This window comes from Podarcis muralis, chromosome 3, assembly GCF_964188315.1.
Source record: "Podarcis muralis chromosome 3, rPodMur119.hap1.1, whole genome shotgun sequence".
NCBI lineage: Eukaryota > Metazoa > Chordata > Lepidosauria > Squamata > Lacertidae > Podarcis > Podarcis muralis.
This window is the reverse complement of record NC_135657.1, coordinates 16,079,912-16,093,316: the sequence shown is the minus strand read 5'-3', so window position 1 is coordinate 16,093,316 and position 13,405 is coordinate 16,079,912. Positions and strand designations below refer to the sequence as shown.

The 13,405-nt window shown below is 40.4% G+C and overlaps 1 protein-coding gene across 3 annotated transcripts in view; it reads left to right on the top strand.

The window, feature by feature from the left end:
* Positions 1–13,405, top strand: part of ACSS1 (acyl-CoA synthetase short chain family member 1) — a 34,231-nt gene that overhangs the window by 9,687 nt on the left and 11,139 nt on the right. For 2 of the 3 annotated variants that reach the window (XM_028725010.2, XM_077925475.1), the window contains exons 3-8: positions 3,824–4,023; positions 4,615–4,790; positions 6,423–6,575; positions 7,838–7,985; positions 9,718–9,855; positions 11,162–11,254. In XM_028725010.2, the coding sequence (XP_028580843.2) occupies positions 3,824–4,023; positions 4,615–4,790; positions 6,423–6,575; positions 7,838–7,985; positions 9,718–9,855; positions 11,162–11,254 (908 nt within the window). The remainder of the gene's footprint in view (positions 1–3,823; positions 4,024–4,614; positions 4,791–6,422; positions 6,576–7,837; positions 7,986–9,717; positions 9,856–11,161; positions 11,255–13,405) is intronic. The other variant, XM_077925474.1, reaches the window with a different exon arrangement.

Sequence of the window (13,405 nt, the reverse complement as noted above, 5' to 3'; positions counted from 1 at the left end):
CCATGGCAAATGGCAGTTTTGTAGGGGGTTGTTTTCACTGATACCACAGCATGGGGCTGGAAGAGGAACGGATAGCCCCGTGTGTTGCATTCTTGATCTTGACATGGTTCCCCTCTCCCAAATTGTGCATAAGGCTCATTGGCTATTTTAAACGCCAGTGTGTTCCTTTAGGTATTTTGTTAGGTTTGCCTTCAAGTAAGAGAGTTTGAAGAAACTGAGCTGTGACCATACTCTAGTCTTTGGTTGTCTCAGTAGGGACAAGGACTGCAAACACAGTGTTTCCTTTCAAGCTGTTCTGATATCTGTTAATAATAGCAAGCTGTTGGGAGACTTATCAGCTAATTAACCAAGCTGCTATAAAAATGCATTGACTGCTCTAAGGAGTTTTGTCCATGCCCAGCTGTTGCTTTCAATAGATATAGGTATCGCACAGAAAGCAGGTGACCAGGGAAATAAAAATATGTGTGTTGACAAGAGGCATGAGTACTGTACTTTATCAGTAAATAGTGTGGACATTTTAGCAGGGATTATTATTATAGTCTGTGTTATATCCACATATTATTTATTGAATTTACATCCTGCCCTTCCTCCCAAAGCAGACCAGAATGGCAAACAGATACACAATTTAAAAACCAAGGAAAAAGCATTCTATAACAGTCAACATTCTAAAGGCAGCTACAATTGAAAACATCTAAAAGCAGTTACAGTGACAGTTAATGATCTTGAGGTTGCCAGGAGCAGTATTCTTCAGCCACCAAATGCTTGGGTAAACAGGAATGTTTTCAAATTTCTCCTGCAAATTAATAATGATAGAGACAGGTGCCCCTCGCTAGGGAGGGCTTTCCACAACAGGCAAAGTACCACTGAAAGGGCCCCGTCATGAGTCAGCCGAACCAACTGGGCAGCTCCCAGCAGTGGCACTATCAGCAAGGCCTCACCTGATGATAGGGTCTGACCTGGATAAGGTGCTTTTTTGGGTCCTTGGAACCCAAGCCATTAGAAGGTTTTATATTGTATCAGTATCACATGGTCCCTTCAGGCTACCCCTTATCAATGCAGCAGCTGCATTCTTCACTAGCTGTAGCCTCTGGACTGTCTTCAAGGGCAGCCCCATGTAGAGTACATTACAGTAGTCTAAGCAAGAGGACAACTGAGGCCAGGCTATCCCAGTCCAGGAAGGAACCATAACTGGTGAAACAACCTAAGCTGGGCATGAGCACTTGTGGCATACATACATATTTCCATATCTGAAAGTAAATAATGTGTACCTCCTACTTGGAGTGTCTGGGGAACACTGAGATGGTGTTGGGAGGATGGGCCATTTTCAATTTGGGCCTTAACTTGCGAGATAAAGCAAATATTTTCATTGGGAGTTTCTCAAATCCTTGTTTTTTTAAAAGCAGGTCAAAAGCTGTTTGCCACTCATTCAAAAGTTTTGGCACTTTTGTCCTCTCCCTGTGAAACGCCCTCCCATCAGATGTCAAAGAGATAAACAACTACACAACCTTTAGAAGACATCTGAAGGTAGCCCTGTATAGGGAAGTTTTTAATGGTTGGTGTTTTTTGTGGTATCATATGTGTTGTAAGGCACCCAGATGGGTGGGGTAATAATAATAATACTGTAGTAGTAGTAGTAGTAGTAGTAGTAGTAATAATAATAATAATAATCATAATAGTGTTATTATTATTTTATGACTTGTAGCTACATGTATTCGGAAAATATACAATACAGTGACAATGAACTGGTGATCATCAGTTAAGGTTTTGCTCCGGATTTTTGCAGCATGATCCTGATGCATATTTGCAAAATACACAGTGCCATCTTGACTCCTGTTTGCAAAATACACAGTCATAAAACTGATCCATTGACAGCTACCAGTGGATAGATAAATGTAATATATTTCCATGAAAATATTTGCTTTATCTCAGGAGAATGCATGGAAGCATTGGCATATTGATAACTGTATAGGAACTGTCAGCACAAGAGGCTGTCGCCTTTTTTTAGAGGTGTTGAATTGCGGGTGCCTGGATAGCGTTGCAGCCTACTTCTTGAGTGGAGGAATGGAAAATATTATACAACAATATATATATACATTAATAGGAATGGAAACAGTTCTAGCTTTTGTTGCTGGCTGGCTTTCTTTCTGAGCACAATACAGGGAGGGAGGAGTTTGTGGCCCTCCAGATGTTGCTGGATTGCAACTCTTATCATTCTGCAAGTTTCTCCTGGCTGTTTCTTCCTGCTGTGCTTCATCTGGTTACAGAGCACTACTGGGAGGAAAAATAGCCAAGGGCATTTGCACGGGATAATCCAGCGGTGGCTCGTGCCTACAGGGACTGGTAGGGCAGAAGGCAGAGAGCTGCACAAGGGTAATGCTGGGAATGAGAGGAGGCACTGACAACCAGTGCCACCCTCAAGACTGAAAGCAGGTAGGTGGAGCCGACTGAGGTTGGTGGAGCAGTGTCCCATTTGACCTAATGGACCAGCCTTCACCAGACTCATCCATGGATATGAGCAGGATTAAACTCCACCTGTCAATTCTCCCTTGTAAATGTCTTCTGGTCCCTTTGTTAGTAATAGGAGACAAACCTCAGCTTGGAAATTTACTTCACAATGTGTAGTTCTGTCCTTATAGTCCCTTCTGAAAATGTTCTGATCCTGTGCAGGACTTTGATGCCATATTCTTAAAACACATCTGAATTATTTGGATAGTGTGAGATGGAATGGTTGTCTGCTAAGACAGCTATGGTTTGGCAGACATCCCAGTTTCTCATTTTTGTTTAGCCATAAAACTTGTAGGCAGCTTTGGAAGAGATACGAACTTTATATCAGTCTCCATTTAATTATTTTTAGACTCCATTCTAAGAGTAAAAACAACTTTTTAAAAAATAGCCTTATTCATAGATTTGTTGATTTCGGGTTGGGCTGTTAGTTGCGTAAGAAGTAATTACACAATCAAATGCATATGAAACAAATTACAGTTTTTAAGGCTGAGCAAGGAGGCATGCTTCTTACAAAGCATTCTTTTTTATATTTGAACACTGTAAGTGTCTCTCGAATGCTAAGAATGTTGATGAAGGCCAAGTATTCCTCATGTCAATATTTCAAAAGCACTATTGATTTCTATGGTTCAGCCAATGTTGTTATCCAAAAGACCAGCAAGAGACAAAGCTAAGGATTGTTATACCATTTTTTGGTATAATTCAGATAACAACTTCTCTGAACTTTAGATCATGTATTAAAATGGTTGCTCTCAGCTGTTAAAACAGTGCATATATTTCATTATATGACATACCTCATTCTGTCTTAATGGCAGGTAATTAATACATAGTAAATAACTAAATCCTGCATAGATGGGGACTTTGGTGGAATAATAATTATCTGTTATAGATCTTTAGACTGGCCAGTGAATAATTTCCAAAACATTTCCCCCCATTTCATAAGTTCACTACTAACAATGAGTGGGTACCAATTGCATGTACTGTACAATATTAGGCAAACATGGCAGTTTCAAATTTTTATTTTTATTTTAATAACTTTTTGCAGTTTCAAATTTTTAACTTTGTTTACGATATAGAAGTAAAGTAAAAATCCACTAGGACATAAAAAGAAAAATCTGGTGGAAATGGATTTCCCCCCCCAATGAAAATTACCCTAATCGGCACAGGGGCTTTTCCTGGGATATCTTCCAATTCGAAATTTTCTTAAAAACTCAAATTACTATGATTGGCATTGCTTTATACAAGCCTTATGCTATAGAAATACATATTTAACAAATTGGAGCATACAGAAATGACATGGTTGTTCTTTCCTGTGTTGCAGGGAGCTTCTGGATGTGACATGCCGACTTGCTAATACATTAAAGAAAAATGGAATAAAAAAAGGGGACCGAGTTGCTATTTATATGCCTGTGTCCCCAATGGCAGTGGCTGCCATGTTGGCTTGTGCCAGAATTGGTGCTGTTCATACCGTTGTCTTTGCCGGATTCAGTGCAGATTCATTGGCAGGGAGGATCAATGACTGTGAGTAGTTTACAGATGCTGGGAAGGGGTAGCTGATAAACATTCATAGTACAGTATGACTTTTTTCTCATATTGCAGGGTAGTTCTCTTCACACACAACAGCCATTCCCATTATGCATGACTAATATTCACCATCATTGAAAAGAATGTGTTAGCCTCTGTATGCACAAAAGTCATGTGTGTACATTAGAGCCCTTTGTAGTATGTTGTGAGGAACATTGGCCAATGGGCCTCATTACACCCACCAGCCAGTTATATGATATCAGATGCAGAGATTTGTTATCTGCGCACTAAGCACCACAGCACTATGATAAGAGTTAAGCCTCTGCTTAACTATAGAGTCTTGAAGCTTCTTACAAACTAACAAATTTATCAGGGGTGTAATCTTTTGTGGACAAGAGTCTGTTTCTAGTTTTGCTACAAGACCTTTTGTTTCTGCTGCAACAGAAAACACAGCTACCCCTCTGGAAACTGTGTATGAGTTACTGTTCTGCTATACTATACAGTATATAATGTCTTGGTTACAATATTACTCGGAACAATAATGGAGGAAAACAAACTGCTAAGTCCACAAATGATTTTTCTTGTTAGCTGAATGCAAAGCAGTCATCACCTCTAACCAGGGAGTCAGGGGCGGACGTGTCATAGAACTGAAGAAGACCGTGGATGAAGCTGTAAAGAATTGTCCAAGTGTCAAGTGGGTCTTTGTGACTCAGAGAACTACCAACAAAATCCACATGGGCAGTCGTGATATTCTCCTTGAAGAAGTATGTTCATGATGTTCATGGTACTTCTTTTAAATCAGGTATTTCTATAGGATGCAATAATATTTTATCACAGCAGGTTATATGCTGGTGTTTTGTCTAGAACAAATTAATGTTGATGAGCCTAGTTTTACAATGAATCAAAGGCCAGGCTGAAACTTGGAATTGTCAAGTTAGTGCATCCTTGGATTGCAGCTTCATATCTAGAGATGAGAATCCAGAAAAACTGGGGAAATTTGCAGAGGAAACCCATCTTTTCCCCCATCCCCATTATTTTCTGAAGCTGTATGTTTGTTTTTGAAAATTAGACATATTTGTGGATTAAGAAATCTTTTACTTCAGAATGGTGGACAAAACTTTTAAGACAAGGTGTTCATATACAGTATTTATTCTACCAAAATGATTTTTAAAACTGTGTAGCAGGAAGACTTAGGTGAGTGCGTTCAATCTTGGATCATGAAAAATTGCAAGCAAAATAAAAAAAAATAGCAGCAATGTAAAATATTATGAAAGAGGAGGTGTATTAATTAAAGCACATTGAAATAAAACAGTCATCAAAAGGTGGGGAGTGATGGAGTATCTACTCCCTTGGGTGGGGGGACCACAACTGAAAAGGTGCTCTTTTTGTGCCACCTCTGCACCTCAGATGGCAAGTGGGAGCATGGAGGAGCCTCTCCAAAATGAAACTCTATTCTTGAGCAGGTTCATCCAGGAGGATGTGGTTCTGTAGATAATCATTGTCCCAAGATGTTTCAAAGACCAATGGCAGCAACCACAATTGAGTCTGAACGGATTTCAAACGAGGAAAGTTGGTCAAGGATTGAGCAATATGTATAAATCTCCTGGTCTTAGCAAAAGACCTAGTGGCTATGTTTTGAACCACCAACTGTTTCTGAACTGTCTTCATGGACAGCCCTGTGTAGAGCACATCGTAGGTATCCAACCAGGCAGTGATAAAGGTATGTATAACAGAGGTCAGATCTGATTTCACCTGGTAAGGACACTGCTGACTTACCAAATGAAGATGGTAAGGCGTTCCTGGTCAGTGCCTGCACCTGAGCATCCAAGAGAACTCTCAACCAGCAAACTTACTGTTTCAGGAGACATGCAACCCCATCAGTACAGGTTCCGCATGTATATCCAGATCAGCAGATCTCCCATTTAGCAGTACCTGTCCTGTCTGAATTAAACTTCAGTTGATTCACTCTCGTTCAGATCAAAACTTCCCTCAAAACAGCAGTAAATGGACTTAGGGCTCCTGGCTGAGTTACCCAGTAGCTAATTAGCAGGTACACAGCCTCTGGACAATACTGTATCCATACCCAAGGTGTGCCTGGAGTTCACTGGCAATGGCAGCTGTCAGTAGAGTGCAGCACAATAGACTTTGGGTCACTGTTTCTGCACAGAAACATGAAAATGTTTAAATAAACAAAACCACAACTCTATGAATCCAGAACATTGCTTCAGTTTTTATGAAATGGCCCTTTTTTTGGATGTTTTTATGTTTAAATATGTGCTGTAAGCCACCAATCAGATGGGTGGGGTATGATGATGTTGATGGTAATAATAATAATAATAATAATAATAATAATAATAATAATAATAATATACTTCCTCTTTCTTTTCTTTATTTAGGAGATGGCTAAGGAGGTGCCAGTTTGTTCCCCTGAAATAATGGACAGTGAAGATATGCTCTTTATGCTTTATACCTCAGGGAGCACAGGAAAACCTAAAGGGATTGTTCACACCCAAGCTGGCTATCTCCTTTATGCTGCCTTAACGCACAAGGTACATCAGAAATCATATCTCTTGGAAAATAACACTTGTTGTTTTACTATATCAGTAATAATTGTGGAGAACAGATAGTAAAAATAAATTTGTTTGTGGGTGGGGAGAGGTACTGATGGTTTTTGGAAATGGTGCCTGGTAAAAATTTCCCTGATTCCTTCTGCTGCTTAAATTATATGCACACCAAAAGCTGACATTTTAGCCCTAAAATGTCTAAATAATTTATTCAGCTTCAGTACTGAAAAGTATTTTATTCCCTCCATAATTCTGGTTATACATTCTATTGGGCAATGTCACTTACCAGATATTTTATTCACTTATTTACAGCATTTGTATTCTGCTACAAAAAATAGATTTCTTTGGGTGGCTTAACAATAAATGAGTGAAAACAGGCAATAAACAAAATAACATGCAAAATGAAAAGCTACATAAACACAACAAAAATCAAAACTCATTGCGCTCCAAAATGTTAAAACTGAGAGGCGCAGACTACATCAATTAAAAAGCCTGGGTGAATGGAGAGGTATTCATGTTCTGCTGAAAAGGGCTTAAGAACAGTGCTTAGAGCAGGCATAGGCAAACTCCAGCCCTCCAGATGTTTGGGACTACAATTCCCATCATCTCTAGCTAACAGGAGCAGTGGTCAGGGATGATGGGAATTGTAGTTCCAAACATCTGGAGGTCTGTAGTTTGTCAATGCCTGGCTTAGAGTTTCCCTAAAAGCAACGTCCTAGTTAGTAGTCAGTGCCCTCCTTTTTTCTGCTATGAATGTGCTTACCTTGGTCATTTTGCTCCTCCCTGCTCACACTGGGACAAATCAACCCATGATCTCTGGCTTACATATGAATTGGGAATCATGGTTTGTTTCACTCCAGCAATGTTTATTCTTGGCTTGCTGATAATGGTTTGATGGAGCAAAATAAATCATATTTCCCCAAAGAATTCTGGGAACTGTAGCTCTCCTCTCGCAAAGCTACAGTTCCCAGCACCCTGAACAAAATGCAGTTCCCATGATTCCTTGTGGGGAGGCATGTGCTTAAATGTATGGTGTGGATCTGCCCTTGGCCATTACATGAAACCATGAATGTGAAGAGCAAAGTGCCTGAAATCTGTGGCTGTACACCTGTTTCACCACATGAGGTGTACCATATGGTAAAGATGGTAACTGCTGAAAAATGATGGAGAGTTTAATTAATTAATTAATTAATTAATTAATTATTAAGCATGTAAACTTTAACCTGCTTTACTGTTCATCTTTGTAGCATGTGTTTGACTACAAGCAAGATGACATTTTTGGTTGTATGGCTGATATTGGTTGGATCACGGGACACAGCTATGTTGTGTATGGACCACTCTGCAATGGAAGCACCACAGTTCTGTTTGAAAGCACTCCAGTCTATCCTAATCCAGGTGCCTTAAGTAAAAACTTAAAAGTTTAACTCCTGGGCATAGAGAAGGGCTGTTCATGTAACAGCTCCCAGTTTCAAACTCTGGCATCTCCGAATAGGGCTGGGAAAAGATTCCTGTCGATAATCCCCAGAGAGCTACAGTGTAGACACTGCTTGATATGCACATGATGGTAAGCCACAGATTACCATGCAAGAACAATGCACTGGTGCATGCCGCTCAGTTGCCCCCACTTTGCTCCACCCTGCATGCCTCTGGGGGAAACATACCATAAAGTATGGCTTAGCATTACATGTGAATACTTGTGGTTGGTTTCTCTCCAAACAAACCACAGGTGGAGTTGTCTTGCTGTTAGTGATTTGAAAAAAAAGAAACCAGGAGTGTTGGTTCACACATAATCTGAAAAACTCAGCATCATAGCAACATAGAGCAGGTACAAACCTGCTGTACCTGGAACTGGGTGTGGAGAATGCAGCTGAATGGGACACAGCTGTGGCAGCTTGAGGAAGCACCATCCACCTTGGGCTTGGCCATAAAAAGCAGGTCTAGAGTGAGAGACAAGGGTGATGTCTGCTGTTTCCAGGCATTCTTCTTGGTGTGAGATTTTTGTGGGTGAGCTGAAAGTTTGTTTGGACCCTGGGTGAGAACCTGGAGGCTGATAGGGAGGGAGTGTCAGAAGTAAAATTAATTTTATATTGATTTATATATCTTCTACTATAACCTTCTGGGACGCGGGTGGCGCTGTGGGTAAAAGCCTCAGCGCCTAGGGCTTGCCGATTGAAAGGTCGGTGGTTCGAATCCCCGCGGCGGGGTGCGCTCCCGTTGCTCGGTCCCAGCGCCTGCCAACCTAGCAGTTCGAAAGCACCCCCGGGTGCAAGTAGATAAATAGGGACTGCTTACTAGCGGGAAGGTAAACGGCGTTTCCGTGTGCGGCTCTGGCTCGCCAGAGCAGCGATGTCACGCTGGCCACGTGACCCGGAAGTGTCTCCAGACAGCGCTGGCCCCCGGCCTCTTGAGTGAGATGGGCGCACAACCCTAGAGTCTGTCAAGACTGGCCCGTATGGGCAGGGGTACCTTTACCTTTATAACCTTCTACTGATGTACTTGTATTAAGATACTAGAAATGAGAATTTTCAGAGGTGATGTAGCAGCTGCCAACCTTCCACCGCATATATTTGGTGAATCTGTAGCATAAGGACTGCAAACCAATGGATGTATGATACAGTTTGGTCTTAATTGTTAAGAAGAGATTGTCCACATTCACCTGCCAGTCACCATCTTGCTATGTGTTTAAGGAGTACAAATGGTATCTCAAATGATCTGTTTTGGCTTGATTTAAAAGGTAGGTGTTGATTTTAGTATAGATCAGTGGACTTAACTGCTCCAGCCTTAAACATAAGCCTGTACAAAGTGTTTTGGGTGGGGTATACTAATAGTGGTATCAGCTCAACAACACAAAGCAGAATGATGGGCTAGTGTGACAGGCAGAAAATCTATAAAAATATTTTTAAAGTCTTTAAAAAGTAGGTGATTTGTGCCCATATTACAATGTATGTATTCTCATTGTACTCAAATTATTCTGAGCATGTAGTGGTTATGGGAAGGCAGGAGTGCCTGGCGTGCTCTGGTCCATGGGGTCACAAAGAGTCGGACACACCTAAACGACTAAACAACAACAACAAAGTGCTTATGGAGTTCACAGAAAAATTTAAGATGACCATTTGGAATTTTGCAGGTCGTTACTGGGAAACTGTTCAAAGGTTAAAAATTAATCAATTTTATTGTGCTCCCACTGCATTGCGATTGCTGCTGAAGTATGGAGATGAATTTGTAAAGAAGTATGACAGATCTTCCCTAACTACACTTGGATCAGGTGAGAATGCAAAATTTAACGCTTTGTTCCGTTTGAAGTCAGTACTGTTGATTTCTATGGAAGCAGATTTTTCCAGTCCTGTAATAATTTTGAGAGAGAGAAGCTTTTTATTTTGTCAGAGATTTATGAGTTAAATCTTAGAAATATCTGAGAGTATGAAGAGTACAGTGCAAATTTTGTTGACAGTGGAAAATGTCATATTACTCTTCAACTAGGAGGTCAGGATCCATATGTGGATCACACTCTGACCTTAGCTGGATTGCATCAGTGGAAGCTTTATCTTATACAAAAGGGGGAGAGATAAATAATAACCAGATGGAAAAGGAACACAAGGACTTGTGCCCCACTAATTATTTACCTCCCAAAAGTACTTCTAGCACCCAAGAGTCCAATAATTGAGTGGTTGGATATGCTTTCAGTAGGTAAAGCTTTTCTCACTCTGGCATGACAAGCTGAAACATCCTTGAATCTCTGCAACTATTAAAATTGCAGGAGGCTTTGCCATCCCTCTTCACAGCTTAGAGAAAAAGTAGAAATATGCAATTGATGATTGAAGTTGGGACCCATCTCAACATTTGGGATTAAAGATGGATTCTGGAGATGATAAGGAAGAAGACTACTTACATAGCCAGTTTAGTCCTGTGTCACACTCACATTGGAGCTGTGAGTGAACTAATCTTGAAATGGTATGGCAAGAGTGCTATAGAAGCTCCAGTTTGAGCACTGAGTGCACCAGCCAATAAATTATACTTTATTAATCAGGCAAAGCACAAATTCATAGGCTGCTGTATTTGCAAGGGCTGGCCACTCTCATACCTGAGCAGTAGTAATCTAACTGACAAGATGATGTGAGCTGCCTCTTTTGCAGATATCTGAAGAACCTTTTTGATTGTTGCCGTTCTTGGTCTTGTGCACCCAAGTGCTTGTGGCTGTGGAGAAATAACCTGGGAAATTTGGTTCATGACACCCAACCCCCTCACTCTTTATAGTATCTGCAGTAGATGCAAATACACACATTTCATTTTCAAAATTTCCAAAGTTTTCTGATTTTTAATTTGCGTTTGTAACTTAAAGGTTTACAAAAATGCATCTTCTTTTTAATTTCATCCTGTTGCTTTATGTCCTATTTTTAGTAGAAAGGACAACCAATTCTGAACATTTTTAGCATGTTTCTCTACCAGTTCTTCTTTTTGCTAAACATATCCAGTTCCTTCAGTCATTCTTAATATGATTGTTGATCAGTTACCAAATATAAAACACTTTTGGCAGAACTCGCAATTCTTCCTTTTACTATTTTGGATTTTAGTGGGAGAACCCATAAACCATGAAGCTTGGCAGTGGTTCTACAATGTGGTAGGAGAGGGACGCTGTTCTCTTGTGGACACTTGGTGGCAAACAGGTAAAAATAAATGACAGTTTTAAAAATCTTTCTACCCCTCCCCCTTCACACACGTACACACAGAGCATTGTGCACAATAAACATTGTGTGTTTATTGGGTAGCTGCTAGCATCCTGTTTAAAGCCATCTTATCAGGCTAGAGGAACAAGAAATGGCTTGTGCAACAACCTCTAGGCCTTTGGAACTGCCTGGGGCATCTGACCTTGGTGCAAGTCTTCAAACTACTGACTTCTTTATACTAAGGGAATATCTCTAAATTATAAACTCTCATTACAAAAGAGCCTAGGGTTCGGATCCCCTGAGCTGTTTCATGAGAACACCCCTGAAGTTAGTCTATCTAGTTTAAATATTTATTTGAAAATAGAATGATTTTTTCCATTATTGCTGATGCTCAGAAGCAGAAACCTTAATCTCTCAAAAGCTTTATACCCAATGCAAAAACAAATGCACACATTCCTGTGAGAGGATTTATTATTTCCTTTGGATATAAATGGTAGTGGTAAGAATAATTCGCATGGAGTGTTTATGAGGATATAGAATGTGAGTTGATTTGCCATCGTGTTAGCTCAATTGCACATCTCACAATCAATTTAAAAATAGCTCATTAATTGCTGTTTATCCGCTCTGGAACATAGCTCTCTGAAGCAGCAGTATGCCACAAGATAATCAACTTGAACAGGCATAAAGATTAACAAATCAGGCTTTACGAATCCATTTGAAAGCATTTGGATGAGTGGATAAGTGAGAGGGAGATTATGAGTGTGTGTGTGTGTGTGTGTGTGTGTGTAACAGGGAGCTCATTGTGCACATCTTGTGTTAATATATTTGCAAAGTTTGATCAAGCTCTACACAGTAGCATAATTTTCAGATCCAGTGTTCAATGAACCTTCAGCCCTCAAACCAGAGGTAGCTTGCCTTATAGGAGGTCAGATTGTTTGTCCATCTCACCCAGTATTATCTATTGTGTCTGAGAGTGTCTGCCAAGAGTCTTGGGCAGAAGTCTTTCTAATCACCTGCTATGTTTAACTGGAGAGGCCAATAATTTTCAGTATGGAAAGAATGTGCTCCGGTGATTAACTGTGTTTCTTCCCCATTTATTTTGGAGACTTACACAAAATTGAATCTGAAAAGTCTGGTAAAATAAAAATAAAAATCATTTGATGCTAGAAAGACAGCAGCCAGTTCTAGGGGAGCTTCCCTGGGGCAGCATTCCAGAGCTATAGCCCTTTCTGGGTAACCATCTACTTCACCTATGAAGGCAGGGGAACCTGCACAAGTGTCCCTGAGCCTCAGGTAGTAAGAATTTAGCAGCTGAGCAGGCTTGTGTGGGAACAAGTTGCCCTTCAGGTAATCTAGTCCCAAGCCTCATAATAATACCAGCATTTAATTCAAGGTTAGCACAGAAATATCTAAGCATGGAACAGCAAACTCCAGAACATTAAACAATGCAGACTTGCCTGCATTGTGGGCTGAGCAAGATCCAGCTGCTCAGCTCCACTCCCTTGCCTCAGAAGCCCCGAACAGGCTCTGCAGTCTAGCAGACAGAAACCAAAAACTGACACCAAGGAGGACCAAGGATGTGGGGAAAACAGTCATAATCCTTTCACCATAGAGACATTTCTGACACCATATTTGGATTTGATTTTTATTCTGAGAGTTTTTTGTGAGGTGCTTTGACAAGACTTTTGAGGTTATATAGTATTCTAAACAAAAGTTTCTCACGGTGCCAAAAGGATGCATGGAATATGGCGTGGTGCTAAATGCAGCTTGAATATTCAGATACTACTGTGGTTAATGAATCTAGCAAATTTCAAGTATTCAAAGCATTTTGTGTATATTGTATTATTAATAGCCTGTAAAGTAGGAATTATTATCTCCCTTTTCAGATAGGCGGCTAAGAATTTAGTGGATTGTCTATGCGTTGTTGTCTTTTAGGTGAATGTGAAATTTAGGGTTTAACTACACATGCTGCATACATGCATGTGCCTTAGGCCTGACACTAGCTTCAGAAGGTTGTTGCTGTTTTTAGTTGAGAAGCAATGGGCTTGGATAAGGGGTGCTCAACCTTTTCCCTATTCACTATGTCTCTTGCACAGTTCTCTTTCTAGTTTTACTATTCTGCCAATTTCTAAACTGACCTTCATCCATCAA